This window comes from Panthera pardus, unplaced genomic scaffold (assembly GCF_024362965.1).
Source record: "Panthera pardus isolate Hobbes unplaced genomic scaffold, ASM2436296v1 HiC_scaffold_22, whole genome shotgun sequence".
Lineage (NCBI taxonomy): Eukaryota > Metazoa > Chordata > Mammalia > Carnivora > Felidae > Panthera > Panthera pardus.
The window spans coordinates 23,465,083-23,490,186 of record NW_026526788.1 but is presented as its reverse complement, the minus strand read 5'-3'; the positions used below and the strand labels follow the sequence as shown (position 1 = coordinate 23,490,186).

Here is a 25,104-nt window from a genome sequence, read left to right as displayed (position 1 = left end):
AGTAAATATTTTTGGCAAGAGTTCTGCATAGATGATTTTATCTAACCTGGTTTTCACTAGGTAGCTAGGTAGTGAAAAATGGAATTCTACCGATTTTTTTCTTACATGTTGTGCAGTGGAATATGGATAGTCAGACAACAAATTAAAATGTAATCTAGACAGATGATATTTTAAATTCATTTATTTTATTTGAAAACAGTCTTCAAGGTATTCATTTTACCTTATCAGTCCTTTATGGTAGACAGAGCAGGTAAGTCAGCCCTGTTTTGTAGGTATGTTATTTCTGTTTTACAAGTGAAGAAACAGACTAACAGATCAGATAGAACTTGTCTAGCTAGTAAGTAAAATTATATGGCTCACTGTTTTTCTGTTTCCTTACAGACATACTGCTAGACTAGATTTGGAAGGCAAAATTAGACTTTTTCCCATCTCTGTACCCACTCTGAATAAGTTATGAGAGTAAAAACAGCTCTGAAGTGAGGTTTTGAGTCTGAGGCCACAGTTAACTACCTACCTATAGGCAATGGCTTAGACACGTATTGAATCTTTACCATTTAAATTTAAGAGGCAGTTATAATGGAACCCCTTTGTTACTGTAACCAGTGTATTTTCTTGTCTGATGACAAGGGTGTAATTCCAAACAAGCAGTTAACAGTGTTTACATGGTCTGGCTGAATTAATCTTTTTTCAATTGACTCATTTTTCCGTGGAGTAATAAAAGCTGGTGGCCTGGTGACTGATAGGATTCTGTAGTCAATCAGCTCCATTATTAAGATGACTAAAATCACCATACTTAGAAATCCCAGTGGTGGTTCCACAATTGACCATTACAAATTCACAGGAAAATGATTAATCTAGTAATTTGTATAACCTCAGCCTTAGACTTGGGGCAGTATGGGCTGTATTTGACCCTGACGACCGATGACATAAATTGTCATTGCACATGACTTTTGTCTAAAGTACAAAAGAGAATTTTAAGATTAAACCATGAGGTAAGGGTTAGGTCGAGAAGATTAATATAATTTAGTTGCTGATCTCAAAGATTAAACTGATAACACAGTCTTCCATTCTCTAGCTTTGTGACATTGCTGTCTTAATTTTCTCCAGGACTGATTCCTGCCCTTTCTCTGTAGCAGCTTTTCTCTTTGCAGTTCCTACTTCTACCTCAGGCTTCTTTTGAACCCTTCCATTTACCTGAAAACTTCACTTTTAACAGTAAATGCCCTGGTCTTCTTGTTTAAATATGACTATCTCAGTCAAGAAATGTATTTGTTACTTCTGTAAACCTGGCCGTTATGTAATTACATCTCCTATTAAAGTAATTTTTACTTATTTTTTTCTCAACTTAGAAAATTATTCAAATTTATAGAAAAGTTGTAACAATACTATAGTGACACTTTCATACCACCTAGCTTTAACAGTTACCATTGTTGTCATCTTTGCTTTATCTCTTTTTTTCTTTTGGGGGGGAGTTTAAGTGTTTTTTAAAAATTTTTTTAATGTTTATTTATTTTTGAGGGAGAGAGAGAGAAAGAGAGAGTGTGTGTGAGCAAGCGAGGGGCAGAGAGAGAGAGGGAGACACAGAATGGAAGCAGCATCCAGGCTCTGAGCTGTCAGCACAGAGCCCTACGTGGGGCTCAAACTCACAAACTGCGAGATGCTGACCTGAGCCCAAGTCAGAGGCCTAATTGACTGAGCCACCCAGGTGCCCCAAAACAAAAGTATTTAAAAAAATTTTTTTAATGTTTATCCATTTTTGAGAGAGAGAGAGAGAGAGAGAGAGAGAGGAGGGCCAGAGAGAGAGAGGGAGACACAGAATCGGAGGCAGGCTCCAGGCTCTGAGCTGTCAGCACAGAGCCCAATGCAGGGCTCGAACCACGAACCGTGAGAACATGACCTGAGCCAAAATCAGACACTTAACTGACTGAACCACCCAGGCGCCCCATAAACTCTTTGTATTTAGTTTTAATTTGCTTTATGATGGTATAGTTGACATAAAATAAAATTCACCAATTATAAATGTACAATTTGATAATTTTGACAAATAATATACAGTTGTGTAATCATTACTACAATCAGTATTGGATTATAGGTTTTTTTAAGCTTTTTTGTGACAACATTTAAGTTCTACTCTCTTAGTAAATTTTAATCATACAGTAGTGTTATCAGCTATAGTCACCCTCAGATCTTATTTATCTTACAGCTATAAGTCTGTAAAGTCTCTTATCTGTATTTTTTGCTGACCATTTGAACATAAGTCTCCAACATTGATACTTTATCCCTGAATACTTCAACATGCAACTCTTAAAAATAGGACCCTTAAAAAAAAGTGTGTTGTGTAGATGAAATTACAATACCATCGTCACAGCTAGCCAAACTGACAATAATTCTCTTATAACTTCTAATATCCAGTCCATATTCAAATTTCCCCATTTTCCCTAAAGTGTCCTTTTAGCTTTTACTTTCAATCTAGGAACATTCAAGGATTGTACATTCTTCTCAACTGTAAATTAGGTCTAGAGGTTTGCTTAGATTCATTCTAAACATTACTTACAAGAATATTTCATGCATAATGACAGATACTTTACAGGGCATTCTGTTCAGAGGTACATGATGCTGGGTTGTCTCATTTTGGCAATGCCACATTTAATGACTTGGTTAAGGTGGTGACTACTAACTCTCTCCTGCATAACGGTAAGCCATCCTCTTTACTATTAGCAAGTAATCAGTGAGGTGATAGTTTGGCACTGTTTGTATATCTTTGTTGTCCAGTAGTCTTTCACATAATGGTTTTAGTGACCGGATTGCCCTTGTCTGAATTGGTTATCACACTGGAGATTGCATATGTTGTTCTCACAATACCCTTCATTCTACATGTATTAGCTGGCATTCTTTTATAAAGAAGGACTTTTTCTCATCAAGCAACAATGAATTCCAGTCCCTCCTGAAATGGCAGGATAAAAGCTTACTGTTTTAATTACCAATTTTCAGAGTAAGGAGTTGGTATTTTGGTCTTGTATTGATATTGGCAGTATGTATCGGAGCAGCATTACTCCCTCCAGAAGAAGCAAATGAATGTTGTGTCTATTGTGTTCCCCCCAGATTAATGGTAAACTCATAGATTTTTATTTATTCAATGTTTTAAATTACTTGATCTTAAAATATAAGGTAGGTATTTTAATTGTTTGACTTTGGAAATTTCTATGGGATACATGCTAAACAGGATCTTTGATAAATGCCAACTTGGTATTTTCTGATATGTAGAGCAGGTAAGCACCAAATAAACTTTTTTAAAAAAATTTTTTGTTTTTAATGTTTATTTTTTATTTTGGAGAGAGAGAGACAGAGCATGAGCAGGGGGAGGGCCAGAGAGAGAGAGGGAGACACAGAATCTGAAGCAGGCTCCAGGCTCTGAGCTGTCAGCACAGAGCCCGACATCGGACTCAAACCCATAAACATGTGATCATGACCTGAGCTGAAGTCAGACGCTTAACTGACTGGGTCACCCAGGTGCCCCCAAATAAAACTTTTAAGAATGGTTTTGTTTCAGTTTTTAGTATATTTTCAATTCTGGGTCTCTAACATCTTTTTATGCTTAATACTGTTAAATATTAAATATAAATCAGAGTTCTTTTCTCTTTGCTGTCTTTCTTCTTATCTCATGATTTAGAAAATAATAATTTTGCTTAATGCTACTATAAAAATTATGTGAAATCATAAATTTTGCAGTTGCTCAGGTATATAAACAATAATTCTGTTATTTTGATCACAGGATCTGTTCTCTAACTGTAATTTTTTCTAAATGGCATTTCCTGTAAAGCTAAGTCAGTTTATTAATTTTCATAGGGAGCCATCTGTGGAAATAGTTACATTAAGGGAAGAAAAGCCTGAGCTATTCCCCTCCTGTTTTCAATCCAAATTTGAAAGGATGATTTACTTCAAAGTGATTGCTTCAACTTCAAAAAACTTCACTATTAATGTTGTTGAGCAAGACATTCCCAATAAGGGATACTTAACAGTGCCATTGAATCTTCTATATATTGTAGAGAACATTTTATTAGCCAGTTTTATCCATTGCCAGTGGGGTGAGTAGTGGAATGGAAAAGTGGTGTGGGTCTTTGAGATCAAAAGTTTTTTCTTGATTTAGATACTATACATCATTTCAATAATGAATAATAAAATTTGTACTAACCAAATCAATATTACTACTTGGTCTGATAGATCTTTGTTAAATTATCTTGAAATTGCTTTAACCATTATGTTTGTCATGGACCCTAACAAGCAAAATTATTATGAAGCACATGGGATTTTTTTTCTGATTATGTTAGTCCTTTAATGTCTCAATCCTATCAACTATTTAGATTGTCGTTTATTAAATACAGCAAAAATAGTTACTTAAGCCTTTTCCTTTAGGAGTTTACATCTGATTTCATTGACATAAATTGAAAATAATTATATCACACTAATACTAATCCTTCCTAATGCTTGGTTTGATTTATGGTTATGGTTTATGTGTTTCCAACATTCCTTGCCAAATATTGTGAAAGTATGCTTTCTTTGTTACTAGAGTGTGTATGAGGTCTAAAGCTTGTTTTTCGTCAGTAACATTTTGTCTTCATTCCTGATTAACAAGACTTTAGACCAAACACCTTTCAAAGAACTCATTTATTCTTAACAACATGTTCATGAGGAAGCTGTGAGTGAAGTAATATTATCTCAGCATTATAGGTAGGAAAGCAGGCACTTAGTTCTTTGTACTTGTAGCTTATTTTTAATTTGGGGAGGGGACATTTAAAGATAATCTTTAAAGAGAATGATAGAAATAAACATGTCTGTATCCTCGTACATTGTCCATCATAAAATTATTTTGAAGCAAATCCTGGAGGCTATATGATTTTACTTATAATTATTACAATTATCATACTTAATGAAAATTTATAGTCATATATATAGTCAATATATCATCAAAAATTCAGTGTTCAAATTTTCCAGCCTTGTAATTTTTTAAATAGCTTTTGAATCAGGATTTTAAAATAATGGTTATATATTGCATTTAATTGATTTGATCTCTTAAATCTGTAACTCTGTTGGAGTTGTCTCTTGGTCTCATGCATACACACACTCTCTCTCTCACACACACACACAATTTATTGAAGAAATTGAGTCATTTTTCCTACAGAGTTTTCCATACTCTGAATTTTGCTGATTGCATCTTTGAGTTGTCTTTTTTTCTCCTATTTTTGGATCAGATTTTTGTTTGTTGGTTGATTGGTTAGTAACAATATATCTTAGGAAATATTGTGTACTTTTATTGGGAGACATTTAATTGCCTGGGTCTTCTAATCATGTTAACATCCATAGGTGAGTATTGATTGCATCCTTTATTTCATTAGGGATTGCAAATTGGTGGTATTTTAACATTCTTTCTTCATTTATTAGGTGGGATACCTCTATATTATCAGCTATTTGGTTGAGGTACAATTCTTATAGGAAAGACAGAATAAAGACTTTAAGATTTAACTAGTTGCCAAAACAATGAGGGGGTTCCTTAGCATCCTTCAAAAGTGACAAGTGAGTCCATTTTTTTTTTAAATTTTGAGAGAGTGAGTGAGTGGGGGGAGGGGCAGAGAGACAGACAGGGTGAAAGAGAATCCCAAGCAGGCTCCACACTCAGCACAGAGCCTGACACGGGGCTTGATCTCACAACCGTGAGATCCTGACCTGAGCCGAAATGAAGAGTTGGATGCTTAGTTGACTGAGCTATCCAGTTACCCCCAAATGAGTTCATTTTTAAATATCATTAAGAATTTATGGGTTTAAAGACATTTCATGCATTAATCCATTACCATTGGATTCTTATTGACATTTAGATAGTCCCATCTTTGGCTACTGGAAGCCTCTTCAGTTTGGCTCTCGAGTCCTTTTGATACAATCCTATTAATCTTTGATTTTTGGTAGGATAAGAAGTTCAGGGATTATCCTATATATTTTCTGGCCCAAGCTAAGAATTAGCCATGTCTATAAAGAGCTCTGATTCCTTTTAGTAGGAAATAATATTTAGAACCCATAATCTGGGTACGGAGTAGACTTTTTAAAGATCGTATAGTCAAAAGTAAGGTAAGAAACAGTGCATAAATCTAGTCCCAATTTAGTAATTTTCCATTACCACAGAAATAGAGAGGTTGAAGTACAGTTTTAATTTAAAATAATGAACAGCCTAAAAGAAACTTTCCTTTGATTTCAGAGTAAATTATATTTTGTTACAAAATTGACTTCTCAGATTATATCTGTATTGACTTCAGTTGGCCTTCTCTGGGTCCCCACCATCTCATGCAGTGGAAGGTTCCAGTTCAGTATGTGTTGACTGATAAAAGGAGATCCAGCCAAAGATTAAAATTTCACAATGAAGTCTCAAATTTATCTGCAGAGCAGTAAAAGTTGACTGTAAAACCTCCCTAATCAACTAAATGGTTTGGGATTAGCAAAAAGCAAGACAGGAAACTCTGATTTTAGATAGAAAACTTATTTTGGGACATAAGTTTCCTCATCTATAAAGTGTTGGATTAGGACTATTTCTGCGATCCTCATATGTCAACCTAAAACTGTCATTATCTGAGTTGCTCTTCTCTTATCTCATTAATTTATTCTTCATGTATTTTTCAATCACTTAGTGAGTGCCAGGCAGTATTTTAGGTGGGAGAAATAGTGGGAGCAGAAATGCCTGTTTCTTGCTTTCAAACCCTGCTAAGAGGAGACACTGCCCTCATCTAAGCGTCATGTGAGCCCATAATGATAACAGTCCTAAAATTCACCTTATGTTTTCTAATCCATTCCTCACTGAAGTTTCAAGAACTCTTATTGATACTTGGCCCAGAATGAAAAACAGCTTGCATGGACTTTCTGACATTATCAGAAACTTTATTTAATGACTTTTTCTTTGACATCCAGTTTTTGGTTGAAAAAATTCCCATTAGTTAAATTATTTGGGGTGATAAAATATAGAAGTTAATTCAAATGATCTATTCTGCGTTTCATTTGCACCTTTTAAAAGCTTCTCATGTTTGAAAAATTTAGTGGTATTTATGGTCCTCAGAGCTAATGGAGTGTATAGTGTACAGTATTTATATATTATTGCATTATATTCTCTTAGAAAGATATAAATGATCCAGTTCATCAGATTTTCTACATAGCTATTTTCATTTGAAATGATATCTTGGTATTATTACAAATGTACATATTCATCTATAAAAATCACACTTTCCATATTTAAAAGTTGAATCCATTTTAATCCTACATACAAAAGGTAGTCATAAATTTGTATTCCGATAGATTTGAATGGAGAGAAAAGCACAATTTCAACAACAAGAATAATTCATATTTTATTGTTTTTTTTTAATACTGAGAGAATAGAGGGTTCTCCTGCCTTCCTCCCCCACTGAGTCAGCCTTCAGTAAGTCTTACTGAGAGCATATTAAAGATTCTTTCTGGAGCTTCAGTCATTCTCTGCTGGTGATAATAAGCGTTATACTTAAAGAGGTTGATTACATGCATTTTCAGCCTGCAAGGATATCAATTAGGGTACCATTTTGTTTTTATATTGTATAAATAATTGCTTAAAAGAGTTAATTCACAAAGTTTATTACCATGGCATAGGAATGTAAAAAGACCATTATGTTAAATTACAATGTTGACCATAAGTCCATTACAATCCTCTGAAGACACTTACACTCCTACATTTCAAAAATGACAGTGTCTCTAAGATGGTTACTAATCCTTATGTTTTGTGATACTCCAGACTTTCAAAGTTAGGTTGCTACTTCATGCAGCATACATTTTTTCTCATGTGATTTTTGCATAAGAATTCCTTCCTTCAGGAAAGAACTTCTGTCATCCACAGTAGTCCCTTCTTAACTGCAGGGCATATGTTCCAAGACTCCCAGTGGATGCCTGATACTGTGGACAGTACCTAACCCTATATATACTGTGTTTTCCTATACATACATACATACCTGTGGTAATTTGGTTTATAAATTAGGCACAGTGAGAGATTAACAACAATAACTAATAGAATAGAATAGTTATAACAATATACTGTAATGAAAGTTACATGAATGTGGCCTCTCTGCCTCTCAGAATATCTTATTATGCCACACTCACCCTTCTTGTGATGGATGTGAGACCATAGGATGCCTGTGTGATGAGATGCAGTGAGGTGGGTGACGTAGGCATTATGATGACGTAGAAGCATTAGGCTCTGCTGACCTGATGACGTGTCAGGAGGAGCATCATCTGCTTGTGGACCACAGTTGACTGGGGCAACTGAAATTGCAGAAAGCACAGACTGAGGATAAGGGGGAACTAGTGTTTATATGGTGCTCACCTGTCTGTATTTTCCCATGCTTCAGGGAATGTATAGCTTTTCTTTGTAAGTCTTTGCTCCTGTCCATAGACATCATTATATGTATATGTTAGTTTTGGTATGTGAGAATACATGCAATTTCTCTTCACTCAGTACTGAAAGAAGTGAGGAATTTCTTCTCACTCCTAATCAGCTTTTGTAACTGCCAACTAAATCCTCTTCTGCACACACTACAATAGGTTTAAACATATTCCTCTAGAACTCTTCTACCCAGGACAGTAGACACTAGCTACCAGTGGCTGTTACTTATAATGTGACTGGTCCAAATGGAGATGTGCTTTAAGTATAAAATAGACACTGGATTTGGGAGACTTAGAATGAAAAAGTGTAAAATATCTCAAAAAAAAGTTTTTCAATCACACATTAAAATAATATTTTGGATGCATTGGGTTGCAGAAGAACATTTTATTTTTTTAATTATTTTTTTAATGTTTATTTTTGAGAGAGAGAGGGAGACACAGAATTCAAAGCAGGCTGCACACTCTGAGCTGTCAGCATAGAGCTTGACGCAGGGCTCGAACTCACCACGAGATCGTGACCTGAGCTGAAGTTGGATGCTCAACCTACTGAGCCATCCAGGCGCCCCTTTTATTTTATTGTTTTTAAGTTTTTAAAAAGGTGTTTATTTATTTAGAGAGAGACAGAGAGTGTGAGCAGGGGAGGAGCAGAGAGAGGGGGAGAGAGAATCCCAAGCAGGCTCTGCGCTGAGGCTTGAACCCACCAACTGGAAGATCATGATGACCTGAGCTGAAATCAGGAGTTGGACGCTCAGGTGCCTAAACCACCCAGGCACCCATAAAAACGTTATTTCAAAATATTGTAATAATTATTACATAATTATTTTCACCAGTTTTCATTTTACCTTCTAATGTGATACTAGAAAATCTTCAATTACACGTGTCTCACTTATTTATTTATTTTTTTAATATTTACTTTTGAGGGAAAGAGATAGAGCGTGAGCAGGGGAGGGACAGAGAGAGACAGGGAGACACAGAATCCGAAGCAAGCCCCAGGCTCCGAGCTGTCCGCACAGAGCCCGACATGGGGCTGGAACTCACAAACCATGACGAGATCATGACCTGAGTCAGATGCTTAACCAACTGAGCCACCCAGGCGCCCCAGATGTGGCTCACTTGTGCAGGACAGCACTGCTCTAGAATAATATCACTCATTATCCGGACAGCCAAATCCCCATTGTTTCCCCAAAACTCCTTGGAAACTACATGTAGTTGCTAGCTTGTCATGTGGCATGGTGGTGCCTGTGTCACTTGGGAACAGACTTTCTACATGTAGACACAGTAAGCACCATAATGTCGTACCTAGTACCACTCAGAAAAAAAGCTTAAGACTATAAACATGAATGAAACCATTGCCTTTGTTGTAGAGTGTTGCATTCAGCATTTAAAAAAATAATTGTTACCATCATGAAGGTTATAGTACTTCGTGGATCTTTAGCTATGAGCTTTGTAAATGAATGTTACATATGAAATAAATGTTAATGGGAAAAACCTAACTGCTTTGCTGCAGTAAACACTAAGTTATGGTTTTACTGCTTTAAGTGATAACACTGTATGTAATGCCTGAATATTAGAATAACAAACGTACTTTACTGATTCTTTTATTTTATTACTGTTGGAAATATAGTTAATATAATTCACATTACAGTTATGACATGCCATACTTGTTTTATTGCAAATTTTAAGATGTATATAAAAGACAGCATACTCCTACTTAAAAGGATCAAAACAGGTTATGTTTTAATCTCATGTAATTTAATGTAAGTTCTATATGTAGCATGCTTTGAAACACTGTTCAGTATTTTTACTACAAAGCATTTTTTAACTCGGTGATCTGAGTCTGAATTTTGAAAATTCTCAAAGTTCCACATTTTAAATGATCAGCAACAAGATTTATAAATGTATCTGCTCTAAGTGTGGTAGTGAGCAGTAAAATACTTATTTGTTAATTACAAAAATATTCTCTTGTAAAACATTAATTTTGTCTTAATTTTTAGGAAACCAGAATTCGTGCAATGGATAAGGACGCCAAGAAAAAAATTCATAATTTTTCTGTTATCAACCCTGCTGCTGGACAGTCTGTAACTCATATTTTTGCAGTGGACAGTAGAGAAGATCTCCAGAAATGGATGGAAGCCTTCTGGCAGCATTTTTTTGATCTTAGTAAGTTAATTTTTGGATTTGCCAGTATTATATTCATGTATCATGAAAGGATGCACAAAGCAATCTAAATATTACAATTATAATGTTATAATTTGTATCAAGAATTTTTTATGCTCTTGAATAAAATGATAGTATATCATCAATGCATTGATCACTTTTTCTCTCAACTTTTCCCCAATGCCTGACTTTAACTATAGTTTATTATACATTTGAATTCCTAGTATCTCTACCTGTTACTTTTTAAGTTCCTCTGGTCCCTAAAACAACTAAACCACATTTTTTCAAAATATTAGGTTTTAATTGGTTAAAGCAGTGTGTTTAATCAAAGGGATAACAATCCATTTGAGGAGTGAAACACTTCTCTAGGTTAGTGATGATTCTAAAATGTTGAAATGTTCAGAAGGAAATTCATTTTTATGTAACCTTCTGTTAACTCCAGATTCGTTATAATATCATTTTGGACATCATCCAAAAATTTTTTTTAAACCATACATGTGGTTTTTCAGCTTCAATAGTACAGCCCATGATTTTAAAAACAATGTGATAGTAATATAATAAGAGTTTTACTATGTAAAATGTGTGATCTAGTATTCTCAAGTTAAGGAGGAATTTTATCAACAAGAAAATATTGAAATGATATATTGAGATAGGAGGGAGGGAGATGGGGGATGGGCTAGATGGGTGATGGGTATTAAGGAGGGCACTTGTGTAAATGTGAACTATTGATAAGGGCTATTTCTAGTCAAACTAAGCCTACTGTTAGATTCAACCAGCATTTTATATCTTTAGAATGCTTTTTTATAGAATTACAAAGGATAGCCATCTCCAAACAATCAAAGTTATTTCTTCAACCCCTAGAAATAATCCAACAGAAATTTTAGGACTTCTTAATGAGCTATTTTGGGAAACTTTATAAAAGAGTTAATACCTCCTGTCCCCAGTGTGATCCATGGCCTGGTCAAGTATTCTAGTGATGGTTGGGGAGGACGCAGAAAGGGAACTGAACGTATTGATTACCTTCAACATACCATATAGCTTCATTTATTTCTCACAACAGCCCAGCAGGGCAGAAATTATTTTCCTCTGCTCTAAAGTTGAGAAAATTGAGGCCTGAAGAGATGTCTGGTTTACTGCAGGAAACTAGAGGACTCCCTCTATAGCCTTCTGGAGTTCTTTAGGACTTGTTTTCCTTAAGTACTATCCCTAGGCACTCAATAGGCGTTTGAATATTTGTTCCATGCTTATCAGCATGCACTACATTTTTTTTTTTTTAACTTCAGCTGATCTTAGATGTGTAACTTAAAAGACAACAACTTCCTTTTGTTTGCTGATCACATCTGAAATTTTAACTGCTTTCCTAAATGCTCTGCTTTAGAGAGTTTGTCTTACAAAGACTATATTATTTTTAGAAGTGATTCTATAAAAATGTTTATGTGTATAAAAACAGGAACAGGGTAAGAGGAGGTAAAAATGCAGAATATTATAGTCTGGATATCAACTACTACTAGATGATCTCATGTTTTTATTGTCCAGATTACATAAAGTAATTTATCATGCTAAAATAGGGAGTTGGAGGGATATAAATCTCGTGATACAACTGTCGAAATAAGAAAGCGATGACAACTAGGTTCTTAGATCTGGCTACTTCTTTAGTATTTAATGATTTGGGATAAAATCTGCCAATCTATCTAGTTTTTGAAGTATAAATTCTATTAGATTCACATTTTACAATACATTGTGTATGGGGCACCTGGATGGCTCAGTCAGTTGAACATCTGACTTGATTTCAGCTCGGGTCATGATCTCACAGTTCCATGGGTGGGTTCAAGCCCCGCTTCAGGCTCTGCGCTGACACTATGGAGCCTGCCTGGGGTTCTCTCTCTCTCTCTCTCTCTCTCTCTCTCTCTCCCTCTCTCTCAAAATAAATACATAAACATTTTTTAAAAAGAATTCATTGTGTATGAAGATATGAAGCAAAGATCAAATCCTAAAGATTGACTTGTACTTTAAATGTTTTATCTTCCTCATGGTAAGTGTAGCCTGTTGTGATCTTAGGTGAAATGTGATATGTAGAACATAGTAGAGGATGGATATTCAAGGCAGAATAAACTAAGAGTAATTTAATATTTAGAGCAAATTTCAATTATTTGACTCTGTGTAAGAGTAGAAAATTGAAAGAGTGAGATTAAAAATCACAAGAAAACATTAATGGCACTAAGCCTGCAGAGGAACAGAGATGAATGAAGAGTGGAGGTTGGAAGCCAAGGGGGATGTGATAGCTGATTTTTAATATTTGAGAGCTGAAAAACACGTAAAAGGAATGACACTGTTCTGGATAATCAAAAGGGGTAGGAGTGGTGGGTCAAAGATAAATTTGTTTCAAGTATTTAATAATATACATATTGAGTCAACATAAGCAGCTTAGCATAACAGATCATTTGACTGGGAACATTATAACAAATATTATTGTGGTAAACACCTCCAGTAGACAGATTTTATGTGAAGACAACATAGCCATTTAATATTTCATACTGGGGCCTTTTTTTTTTATGTTAACATGTTGGTATCATGTATAACTTTGCATACTAATTTATTCACTGGTAAAATAAATGTTTCCATTGTAAAATTGACCAGTGAACATTCCACACTTGTACCTCTGACTTCAGTTACACATGGGTAACATGACTTTATATTCCAGTTTTCAACATGATTAATATTCTGCTACCACTTTAACAATGAACAGCTTTAATCTATCAATATAGAGAAAATACGGCACTTTGTAATTTGCCTAAGATTTGACAGAGAAATGTTTGCTAGCTTAAAGTATTTCATTATTTTTCCAGTAGATAAGACCTTAATTTTTTTCTGCCCCAAGAAGGAAAAGCTGGCTTTTATATATTTATCTAAAAAAGGAAGTAGAGGGGAGGAATAAGTTATCAGATCTCAGATCCTACTAGATTTAAATTCTGCAGAGCAACCTTTGAAGCCTCAAACTCAAGATTTTGTTCTCTCTCTGAGATGCTATGTGGGCTATTTTGAAATTTTTGCCATATTCTATACTTAGCATTGTAATAAAACACACTAAAAGGTTTTTTATGTTTCTTAACTATTTAAAGTGATGGATTTAAAATTTATGCATATTACCATATAACCATGGCTGTATATTAGATTTAAAACAACAAAAATGAATAGATAATTTGACTAAACGTGAAATGTCTTTCATTTTTAAGCTATCGAATATAACTAAATTGGATATTGAGAATATAATAAAAAGGAAGAGAAATATAGTTCATAAATCATTCCAAAAAGACACATATGTGTATGACATTTACTTTTCTACAGATGTAAGATAGAGTGTAAGCATAGTGAACCCCAGTAACCTGCTTTTATAATATGAACAGAGAGATGCATGGTTTCTAGCACAGCTGTTACCCAGTGCGTAGGTGCACAATAAATATGGAAAGGTTAAGTTGTTTATATCCACCACTCAGAAGAGATTAATCTGAGAATTTTAAGATGAAAATAATAAAACCTAATTAAAAGAAAAATTAATGTTCACACTTCAAAATTTTAACTTAAAAATTGAAACAACTTATTTAAGAGTACTTTTTATTCCTAGTAACTACTGGCTTTATTTAAAGTGTCCTTCCTGAATAAATTAGATCCAGTTAGAATTTGGAGTAATGTGTTTTTATTGTAATGGGCTTTTATATACCTTTTACTTGACTGAAAATGCAGCATTTTTCTAGTTATGTGATTTTTGAAAAGCATAATCATTTGAAGAAATAATTGTTAAATAAACAATTCTTATTTCTTAGAATTTTCAAAATTAAAGCCATTTTTGAGAAGCATTATTTCTAACTATATTTTGGTTGATTTTTACCTTTCAAATGTCTTAAATACTGGGTATTTTTATTTAATATTTAACAGAGGAAAACTTGTGCCAACTTTTGCCATGAATAGAAATTTTAGTTATTGATCATTACTGTGCCAGTGAAATCGTACAGTATTTAATAGCCTAGAGATCTTAGCTTCTTATATCTGTGCACAGAACTTATTCTTAAAATAGATTACTTTTGTGCTCAGACGTGGACTGTAAAATCATTGGTAGTATTAGGTTTTTGTGGCTTCCTTAAGGCAATGCTTTATAAATTCACTGTTATTTTTCACAGCAAAAAAAATATGTTGATATCTATTGAAAATGAAGTATACGTCTTCACATTTATGTTTTAAACTAGCCTGCCTTTTTCTGTCTTTCTTAGGCCAATGGAAGCATTGTTGTGAAGAACTTATGAAAATTGAGATTATGTCACCACGGAAACCACCTTTGTTCTTGACAAAAGAGGCGACCTCAGTCTACCATGATATGAGTAAGTGGGGTTTGTCTTTTCTAAGCTTCGGGGTAACAAAAACAACATTGTCCATACTCAAGCAGCTTATTCTATTGACATTAAAATGCTAAAATTTTCAGGGTGCAGTCAAAACGAATGAAAAAAGACTATGATTATAGACTGAGGAACTCATGTTTAATAGATGAATTAATACAAAATTAATGAATACACATTTTTCATAGTTTGAATGCTTAAGATCAAACAAAAATGTTAAGGCTTCAAAATGAATAAAGGTGCACTGAAAATAAATATTAGCTGAGTAGCTGATGAAAATTCTGAAAATGTGAACTTGCAGATTCTAAAATATAATCACGTTCTATAATTTTTTCTGTATTTTATTAAATTTGTTTTAAAGTAATGTTGATAAATGAATACTAGTAAATGGAAGTGTTCTTTCATCTCAGGTCAAAAATTTGGTTAAGTTTAATGCTTTGGAAAATTTTAAATTTCTAGACTCATTAATATTCCATTTTCCCACACTTTGAAGGGTAATTATTTATCTTTGTAGGATTGCCTGAGTGAACAGTGCTGTGAACACAGGTCAACACTAAATTCTAGTCTGTTTTGCCACCAATATATACTTTACACTTACTTTAAAATGTTAGATTAAAAATGATAGATTTGGGTTTACACATTTGAAAATACCAGTGATTCATTTAATAGACATTATCTCTATTCTCTTATTTTTCCCAAGGAAAAATTCATCCAGCACCCTTATCACCAAAATGTTTCCTTGGGTTTCTGGTTTTGGAATTTTTTTCTCTATGAACAGAGACTTTTGCTAGTCTACAGGAAAGGATACTAATCCAGTTACATTTGTCCCAGTTTACATATCAGGCTTTTATAAAAAGGGAATCCACTCTTACCTAGAAATCAGAATAGATTTTAAATCCAAGAAAAGTTATTTAATAAGTACTTAATCTACAGAATTGAAAAAAAAAATCCTGATGTAACTCTACTCCTTTGAAAGCTGAGTTTTACGCGTTTATTTAGGAACATTTATGCATGTGCGTGCATGTGTGGCGCACAGTGAATGAGCTCCTTAGTTTTTGGTTCTGTTGGTAGGGGAAGGGTTATTTTTACAAGCAAATGCTTAAAAAAAAAGAAAAAGAAAAACAACTCCAAATCACTTGCTTATCCAGTGTGTTTTGATGACCGTTATAGATGTTGGTTTAGAAAACAATAACTGACTCAAAGTGTACACAGCTTCTGAATTTTCCCCATGCATTTTCTTCTCAAAATCATTACAGGCATTGATTCACCTATAAAACTTGAAAGTTTAACTGAGACCATACAAAAAAAACTTGAAGAGACAAATGGACAGTTTCTTATTGGTCAGCAGGAAGAACCCTCACCACCTCTTTGGGCCAGCCTCTTTGATGGTAATCATGAAGTGGTTATCCAGAAAAAGGTGTTATCTCCTGCAAGCAAGCAGTTACATGACGGGAAAGGGAAAAAGAGACGTGCTCCCCTTCCTCCTTCTGATAAAGCTCCATTCAGCTTAAAAACACAGAGCAACACAGATCAATTGGTTAAGGACAACTGGGAAAAAGCAAGTGTATCTTGGGCCTCGCCTTTGGATACCAAATTATCAACCCTAATGCATCACTTACAGAAACCAATGGCTGCTCCTCGAAAACTTCTCCCTGCCAGGAAAAATAATTTAACTGATGGCGAACTCACAGACACTAAAACCAATTTTGAAGCCAAGCCAGTGCCAGCTCCGAGGCAGAAATCTATCAAAGACATTTTGGATCCTCGATCATGGTTGCAAGCACAAGTATAGAAAACCCTTAATGTATAAAACATTTAAGAAAATCTATAACTGTTAGGCTTAATTCAGAAGCACTGGTGATATAGTAATACATAATTATGTTGGTAAATATGATAGTGATTTACATCAATAATTAATAAGCTATTAGGTATAAAAAATGTTTTATAATGAAGAAATGGATTTCTCTTTTACTTCTGATTTTCAGAACGTAAGTGATTTCCCCAGTAGAGTGCAAGAGGCAGTTTCTAGACAATATCCTAATTGTTGGAAGGGTTAATTTATTCCTAAATTAGTACCAGCAGTGAGCAAGCACTAGGCAGAAGAAGGCATTAAAATTTCTTTGGGGAGAGACTGTCTAGTAACTTAAAATGTGTTAAATCTGAGCCATATTCTCATTGTGAGAATTTTAATACTAATGGAATGTTTCAAAAGTTTTATTTAAACCACAAATTATAGAATCCACCCAAGAAAATTTCTTCTTAGCATTCTGGAATTCTCATCTAATGGTTCACTGGCTCTCATCTATTGTTTAACTCACTAGTTAACTCACTGACCTTTCAAATTCCTGGGATAAATTTTGGAATATTAAATTCTTCATCTTTAAAGGGGATTTATAATGTGCTATTCAAAGTTGCTTCCTTGATGAGCCCTGAAATCCTGTTGACATTAACTCATAAAGTGAAGCATAACATTTATTAGTTTAGAAAAAAAGTAAATGAAATGTTCTTTATTTCCACTTTTCTATGCATGGTGCTAATTTCCATTGTGACATTGGAATTTGGGGAAGTGAGTAGCTGATTAACACCTTAAAATTCATTTAATGCTTATTTAAAAAGCAGATGGCCGATTGAAAAATATCAGAAAAGTTGGCCATGATGATAATTTTCAGAATTAATCCTTTTAAAACATTTTAATTAAATTTCCTTTTTTCTAGTAAGGGTTGATGTCTGCTATTGATATTATTCATTAAAAGTCATATTCTTACAACAATGACATTGGAATCATTTCCATAGGAGGTAATTTCCATAGCAACTAATCACAGTGACCCAAACAGGATTATGAAATCAACAGCAAGAGGATGCATACCTTAAGGAACAAAAAAATCCATTTTTTAAATAATAATGATTCTTCTAAACAAGAACTGAACAGTTTTAAAAATCAAATCAGAATTTTCAAATAAAACAGTTTCCATAAGGTGTCAGCAACAGCACCAAAAAATGTGAAATCACACTGAACCCTAAATGTCATTGCAAGACATAAAAATTCAAGAATTAAATTACTGGCCTGCGTATAATCTCTAGAGATCTTTTTAAAGCTCATGAGAACTCTATTTGGATCAGAACTACATTATTACAAAGTAAAATGAACACGACAAAAAATAACATTAATTTAAATGGAGTCTTTCATTATTTTTAGATAGCAGTCTTTTTTCATTTATAGAGAATGATGTAACTGCCAGGTTACTTTTGTGTTTCCCCGGGCCTCCTAGTCAGAATTGCAACTCGAGGGAGTAATGATACAAAAGGTCTCTTGTGACCACGAACACCAGGACAGACATAGTATTTGATGAGAAGGAAGCCCCGTATGCATGCCTTAGAGGGTGTAGAGACAGTCACGTGTATGAAAACCTGCAAAGGTAGGATTAATTTGTTTTTTCTAACTAGGAGGCTCTCCTCAATGTCTGTTGTGGTTGCCAAATCAGTAAAGGGCATATTAAAAATCTACAGGATATTATGGTTTGAATTTTTGTTTATTTTTTAAGCCTCACTGCTGTTTTTGACAGCATTTGTGACTGTCATCGCCACTAAATTATTGAGCTAGAAGATGCTGCAGGCAAAATTGTTTCTGAAACTGGCATCTAAGCATTTTTTTTTTTTTTTTTTTTTTTTTTTTTTAGTGGAAGCCTTCCTTATAACAACCGGTGTTAAAACTTCCAAATTATATTCTTGTCATTTCCTCATGCATATTATATCAAGAAAGATTTAGGGTGTACTGGAAAGAGAATGTACTCCTAGAGAACCTACGTAGCAGTTGTGCCCTCAGTGGGGCACTTTGAAACAAGGCTGAAGCCCTTCCTGCTAGAACCGTCTATGTGAAGCCTGACCAAGGGCCACCTCCCTCCCGCAATTATTCAGGCCGTTTCTGGGGGCCCGTCTCACTGTACGCTACGCAGCCTTTGCACTCAGGCTGAAGTTTCCAGCCTCACTTCCTTTAACGTTGTGCTCATTAAATGTTCATTCACTTCCCCCCAAAAGGTATAATACAGAGTTGGGGCTCCCTCCCTTCCTTCTTTCCATCTTACTCCCTTCCTTCCTTCCTTCCACAGTTAAAAAAAAATCTAAAAATACTTAAACACTTTGTCAAGGAGTTCGTCAAAAGAAGTATTTGTTTTCGCATTTCCTAAACCGGAAGTTTATGACATATAAAAATATGCCGTGTAATGAAAGACATTTCAGCTTTTTATGAGCTGGCTTTTCACATTCTTTGTCCTTTTAATTTGTTTCTTGATAGATGAAGACCATAAACTTGAAAACAAAGAGTTAGCTGTCAGATCTTGATAATAATATTATAATTAGAGAAAAAAGAATAGATATTTTATGATATTATGATAATTCTGGTGATCTGAAGATAATGTCTTAGAAAATTACATTTACATTTCAAACTCTGGGATGTAAATTACAACAGCATTAAGATAGTATTATTTTTACTTGCTACAAAGTGGTGAGCTTTTTATTTAAACATCTTGCCAAGGACAAAGAAGGCATCTTGTTAATGGAAACACACACCTCCTAAGGTAAACAGTCTTTCAAAATATCAGGCATGCCAACTCTTGGGGAGTTTGGTTAAATCCTCCTTAACTGTCTTCAGTGCCCCCTGACTTCTTTTAAATGGATGTGCATGTATGTGGAAAACTGATTCCATTTATTATAAATGCCTTATCTTTACCCTTTAAGATCCTACTAAATACATTTTTCTAGTATTTATTAAAAATGGAAGCTGCCTTGAGTTAGAGACAATTCATCTAAGGTAGGTTAAGCAGTCAAGTATTTCCTTAGGCTTATGTTCAGCACCTCAGTCACCTACTGAGAAGTTAATTAATTCAGTCCAAAATGAAATTGTAGGGCAGTTTGATGCAATTTATGTTAAATGCCAGTTGAATGTAATCACCTGTGTTACCATGAATGAGGGGCAACTGTACTAGATATAGATAGAGTGCTATACCATGAACAAGAAGAGAAATGCTTTGGCAGGAAAATATCTGTCCCTGTGGTCAGAATTTATCAAAATCCTTGTCTTTTTAAAGAGTGAATTATTGAACAGTAATTAAACTTTAACTGATGACCATTTATACAGGGATCTATTAGTCTTAAACTATAAAGTAGACAGAGTTGACTTTGTGCACTTAGATTTCAAAAGCATCACTATTTTTAAATGTTTACATGTTTAATGTAACTCTGCTAATAATAGTCATGAAAAAGCAGTTTATTTGGGATCATGCATATTTTTAGTTAACACTAGAAAGGGTATTACCTTTGAAGTTTTAAAAGACTTCATTTGAAAATATGGTAGTGTGTGTTATTTTCTATGACATGCTTGTATAATTGGCATTTTTGTAATTTTTATTTTGTTTTTTTAAAGTGTATTTATTTTGAGTGAGAGCTCGTGCAAACGGGGGAGGGGCAGAGAGAGAGAAAAAGAGTATCTTGAGCAGGCCCTACACTATCAGCATAGAGCCCCACATGGCACTTGATCTCAAAACTGTGAGATCATGACCTAAGCAGAAATCAAGAGTAGGAGGTTTAACCGACTGAGCCACCCAAGTGCCCCTGTAATTTTTATTTTTTATTTTTTATTAATTTTTTTTTATGTTTTATTTATTTTTGAGAGAGCATGAGCTGGGGGAGGGACAGAGGGAGAAGGGGACAAAAGATCAGAAGGAGGCTATTATGCACTGAGAGCAGCAAGCCTGATGTGGGGCTCAAACTCACAAACTGCAAGATCATGACCTGAGCCGAAGTTGGGTTCTCAATGGACTGAGCCACCCAGGTGCTTCTCATTTTTACTTTTTAATTAAATGTAGGTCAAGTATCTGGATTAAGACATATTCTATTATGGTTATATATATATATAGATATAGATATATATATATATATATATGGTTATATATATATCCATATATATATCTATATATCTATATATATATATATAGATATATGTATATATAAGAGTACCAGTGATTGGTAAGGAAGCCAAGGTCATGTGATTAAAACTTCTATACATTAAAAGAACTGATTTATGAAGACATTTGCTTGATTTTTCTTTAGATACCCCTCTGTGCTACATTGATAGAAGTAAACTCTTGTGAAGTCAGTTTAATCAGAGAAAGACATACCCAGTAGCTGGTGCTTCTTATTATAAGACTAATATTTGATATCCTACATATAACTAACAATTATTAAAATGTTTGTATATAATCCTTCTTATAGGATACTCTTTTAAAAATCTACTCATATAACCTTAGCTTTAGGCTACTGATGCAGAATTTGCCCAGAGCTTTAGGTCACTCTAATGATAAATTAGGGACCTGGGATACTCAGTTGCTGTAGCCACAAGGAGACTCCTTATTGTAATGTACCTCCCTCAGTGCTTAATTTATTCCCATAGAGCTCCTCAAGGGAGGGGGAGAGAAATGAACAATCCTGGCTCAATTATATTATTTCAACATTTTATTTTGAAATTGTGAAGCGTGACCAGAAATATTTAACATTTCATTTTAGGAAAAGCTTCTCTTTCTCTGAGGAGATTTATTACAGAGGTATTTTTATTAATCTGAATATCGGAAAATACCAATCCTGGCATGTTTGATCATTAGAAAATTAGGCAAGATCATTCTAAATCTTACTGAAAATTGTGTTTTAAATCACAGCAGTTTGCTTTCGGAGATATGGTAATCTCTTATTGTAACTACTAAAGGAGAGAGGGATTGAAAAGACCTTGTATGTACATAATTGTGCCATGTCATAAACATGTTTCAACATTATCAAAATAGAATGTCTTAAACAAAAAGCAGAATCAGACCTATAAATACAAAGGACAAACTGATGGTTGCCAGGGGGAAGGGGGCTGGGGGCATGGACAGAATGGGTGAAGGGGAGCAGAAGACACAGGCTTCCAGTTATGGGATGAGTAAGTCACGGGAGTGAAAGGCATGGCCTAGAGAGGACAGTCAGTGATACTGTCATAGCCATGCATGGGGACAGGTGGTGGCTACACCTGTGGTGAGCACAGCATAGCGTATAGGCATGTCGCATCACTGTGTTGTATACCTGAAACTGACTAACGCCGTGTGTCAGCTATACTCAAAAACATTTTTAATAGATTTTTTGTTGTTGAAAATGGGTACTTTCCTGAGTGTTATATTTTTACGTTTGTTAACTCAAAACAAATTTTCTCTCTGTGTGTGGATATATTTTTGTTGAATTTAGCCATCTTAATAAATGCTTCTTAATTCGTTGTTGGCAATTTTAGTTTTATATTAAAGAGGAGAGAGTGTTAAGAGTTACCCATCCTCTTAGCTCGAGCATTAAAACATGTTCGTTTGTATAAAATGTAAAACTATAGATACATACATATACTGTTAAGTCTTCAATCCAGATATTTTCAATTAGTTTTTGAAGATGCTTTTAAAAGTATGTCCAGTGCTGGCGGAATGGAAGTCCAGACCTCTCCACAGCCGACAGAAAGCGTCCCAGTCTCACTCCAACCTCCCCCACCCTGCTCGGCCCATTCCTCTGCTGCTTTCAGCATGTGGACTTGCCTCAACAAGTTTCTGCTTGCTCATCATTTTCTTGTGCTAGCCCCTCTGCCTAGAATATCTTTCCTCCCTGTCTTCTCCATGAAGTCTTCCCTCAACCCACAGCCAGCAAGTTTCATTCATTCTTCAAAATGGTAGCACCTCTAAATTCCCCAAGACTTCAGGCTTCTTCAGTCTCTCCACCTAGGTAGGTCCACTCCGTTTGTGCTTTATATCTATGTCTGCGGCCTAAGCCCTTGTTCATAGTGTTGTGTCCCCCTGCATAACAAAGTACCATGAACTTATCAATTTAAAACAACATCCATTCATTATCTCACTTTTCCTTAGATCAGAGGTCTAAATGGGCTCCACTGGTTTCTCTGCTTGGGATCCCACAAGGCCGACATCAAGGTGTCCACTGGGCTGGGCTCTAATCTGAAGCGTCTGGGGAAGATCTGCTTCTAGCCTTATTATTCCTGCTGACACCAGAATTGTGTATTGGTCAGGGGTCACTCTCAGCAACTGGAGATCACTCTTCAGTTTTTGCATCTGGCCCCCTCAATCTAACTTCAGCTCATTAAATTTGCTCACAGAGGAGTTGAATCCATTGGATTCAAGTCTATCTTACTTTTCCATCCACTACCAGCTGGGGAGAACTGCTCTTTACAGGCTTATGTGAGTATATGCAGCCCACCGGGATAATTTCCCTTTTGATAATTCACGGCCCACTGATTAGTAACCTTAAGTACATCTGGAAAAATCTCTTTTGCATTTAATATCGCATAATCATGCGTATGCTATATTCATAAGGCAGGAAGTCTTGGAGTGCCATTTTAGAATTCTGCCTACCATAAATTAGATTTTTCAAGGACAGGAAGCATGTCTTATTGACCTTTTAACCCTGTCATGGTGAAATGATAAGGAAGGAATATTACTGGGTAATTATGTGTAGGGCATTGTGCTAAGTACATGAATTAACTTCCTAGCCCACTAAGCAAATGTCGAAGACTTGCCCTGGGTCACACTGCATGGTAGCTGAGAGTATAGACTCTGGAATTAGACACGGATTAACTTGAGTCCACATGACCTCGTTGTATGATTTGGGGCTTTTTTTTTTATTTAAAAACCTCATCTAAGGTTTTTTTGTTTGTTTGTTTGTTTGTTTGTTTTTTATCCTTTAATGTAAAAATAGTATTTGCCTCATAGGATAGTCATGATTATTAAATTAGATAATACATGTAACACAAAGCCCAGGGCCTGGCATATAAATTCTTACCTTGTTTCTATAGTGTGCCATATAATATTGTAACATACATAAAGAAAGGAATGAGAAGATATAGCTGATATACACACATGCATTCATATATTCTACTTTTTGTTTTTAATGTTTATTTTTTTTTATTTTCGAGGGAGAGAGACAGTGTGAGCAGGGCAGGGGCAGAGAGAGAGGGAGACACAGAATCCAAAGCAGGCTCCAGGCTCTGAGCTGTCAGCACAGAGCCTGATGCGGAGCTTGAATTCACAAACTGTGAGATCATGACCTGAGCCGAAGTCGGATGCTCAACCAAATGAGCCACCCAGGTGCCCCTGCATTCATATATTCTTAAAAGAACTTTAACCCAGCCCCGTGTTTCACTTCATGTGAACATGCTGGACTTACAGTACCCAAAAATGTGTTCAGATACTTGTTGTCCCTGTATTAGAACCCTATGTAAGGCACTATTGGGACTTACAAAATTAAAAAGAATACTTATTCTAGAGAAGTTCATGTTCTAGTTTGTAGGAAAAACCATAAGGTGAATTACTGTTTGAACTTGCATTCCATATCTCTAACATTAATATGTCTGTAGAAAGACCTTTAAAACAATCCCTATCTATCATCAGTGAACTGGAGGAATTAGTTGAAAAGATGATTCATAAAACAAAAATAGGCGATAAAAAGAGAATTCAGTATAACACATCTAATTTTGTTATGAGAGATCAGAGAGGGGTATGAGAACTTCCACAAAGCAATTTTCAACAAGTGTAAAAGCCCTTGTATCTTTACCACTAAACTGTGGTAAGCAGTGCAAAATTATACTCTGAATATCATGGGGCAATGTGAGAGCAAGTCATAATGGGAAGATTGTTCAAATCTAGGAGAAATAAGGAAAATAGGAGTCAGTTTACCCAGTAGGTTTCCGGAGGAGTTCAATTTTACAGTACTCAAAGTTAAAGGGGAGTGTAGTCATGGAAGTTGTGGAAAGGAATGAATCGGATAAGGCAGTGAGTCTATTTTTAAGGTAAAAATCCACAGAACATGATAAAGAGTAAAAATGGCAATAGGGGAAAGGTAGGATATGTTGGACCACAGGCCATGAACTTGAATGTCAGTTCAAGAAAACAAGACAAACTTAAGAACAGTTGACATCAGGAAGAGAGTTGGCAGAGTTAGTGGAAAGAGAATGTGGTTTATAGGTTGGGAGAATTGGATTTTAGTCTTTGGTTTACCATTAACCAGCCATGTTGCCTGGGCAAGCTATTTACTAATCTGCTCAGCTTTCCTA

At 35.0% G+C, this 25,104-nt stretch overlaps 1 protein-coding gene across 3 annotated transcripts in view; it reads left to right on the top strand.

The window, feature by feature from the left end:
* The window catches only part of RTKN2 (rhotekin 2), a 72,250-nt gene extending 54,210 nt beyond the window's left edge, over positions 1-18,040 (top strand). For all 3 annotated transcript variants that reach the window (XM_019444289.2, XM_019444288.2, XM_019444286.2), the window contains 3 exons: positions 10,434-10,599; positions 14,862-14,969; positions 16,241-18,040. In XM_019444289.2, coding sequence (XP_019299834.1) covers positions 10,434-10,599; positions 14,862-14,969; positions 16,241-16,776 — 810 coding nt within the window. In that variant the 3' untranslated portion in view covers positions 16,777-18,040. The remainder of the gene's footprint in view (positions 1-10,433; positions 10,600-14,861; positions 14,970-16,240) is intronic.
* The last annotated feature ends 7,064 nt before the right edge of the window (positions 18,041-25,104 follow it).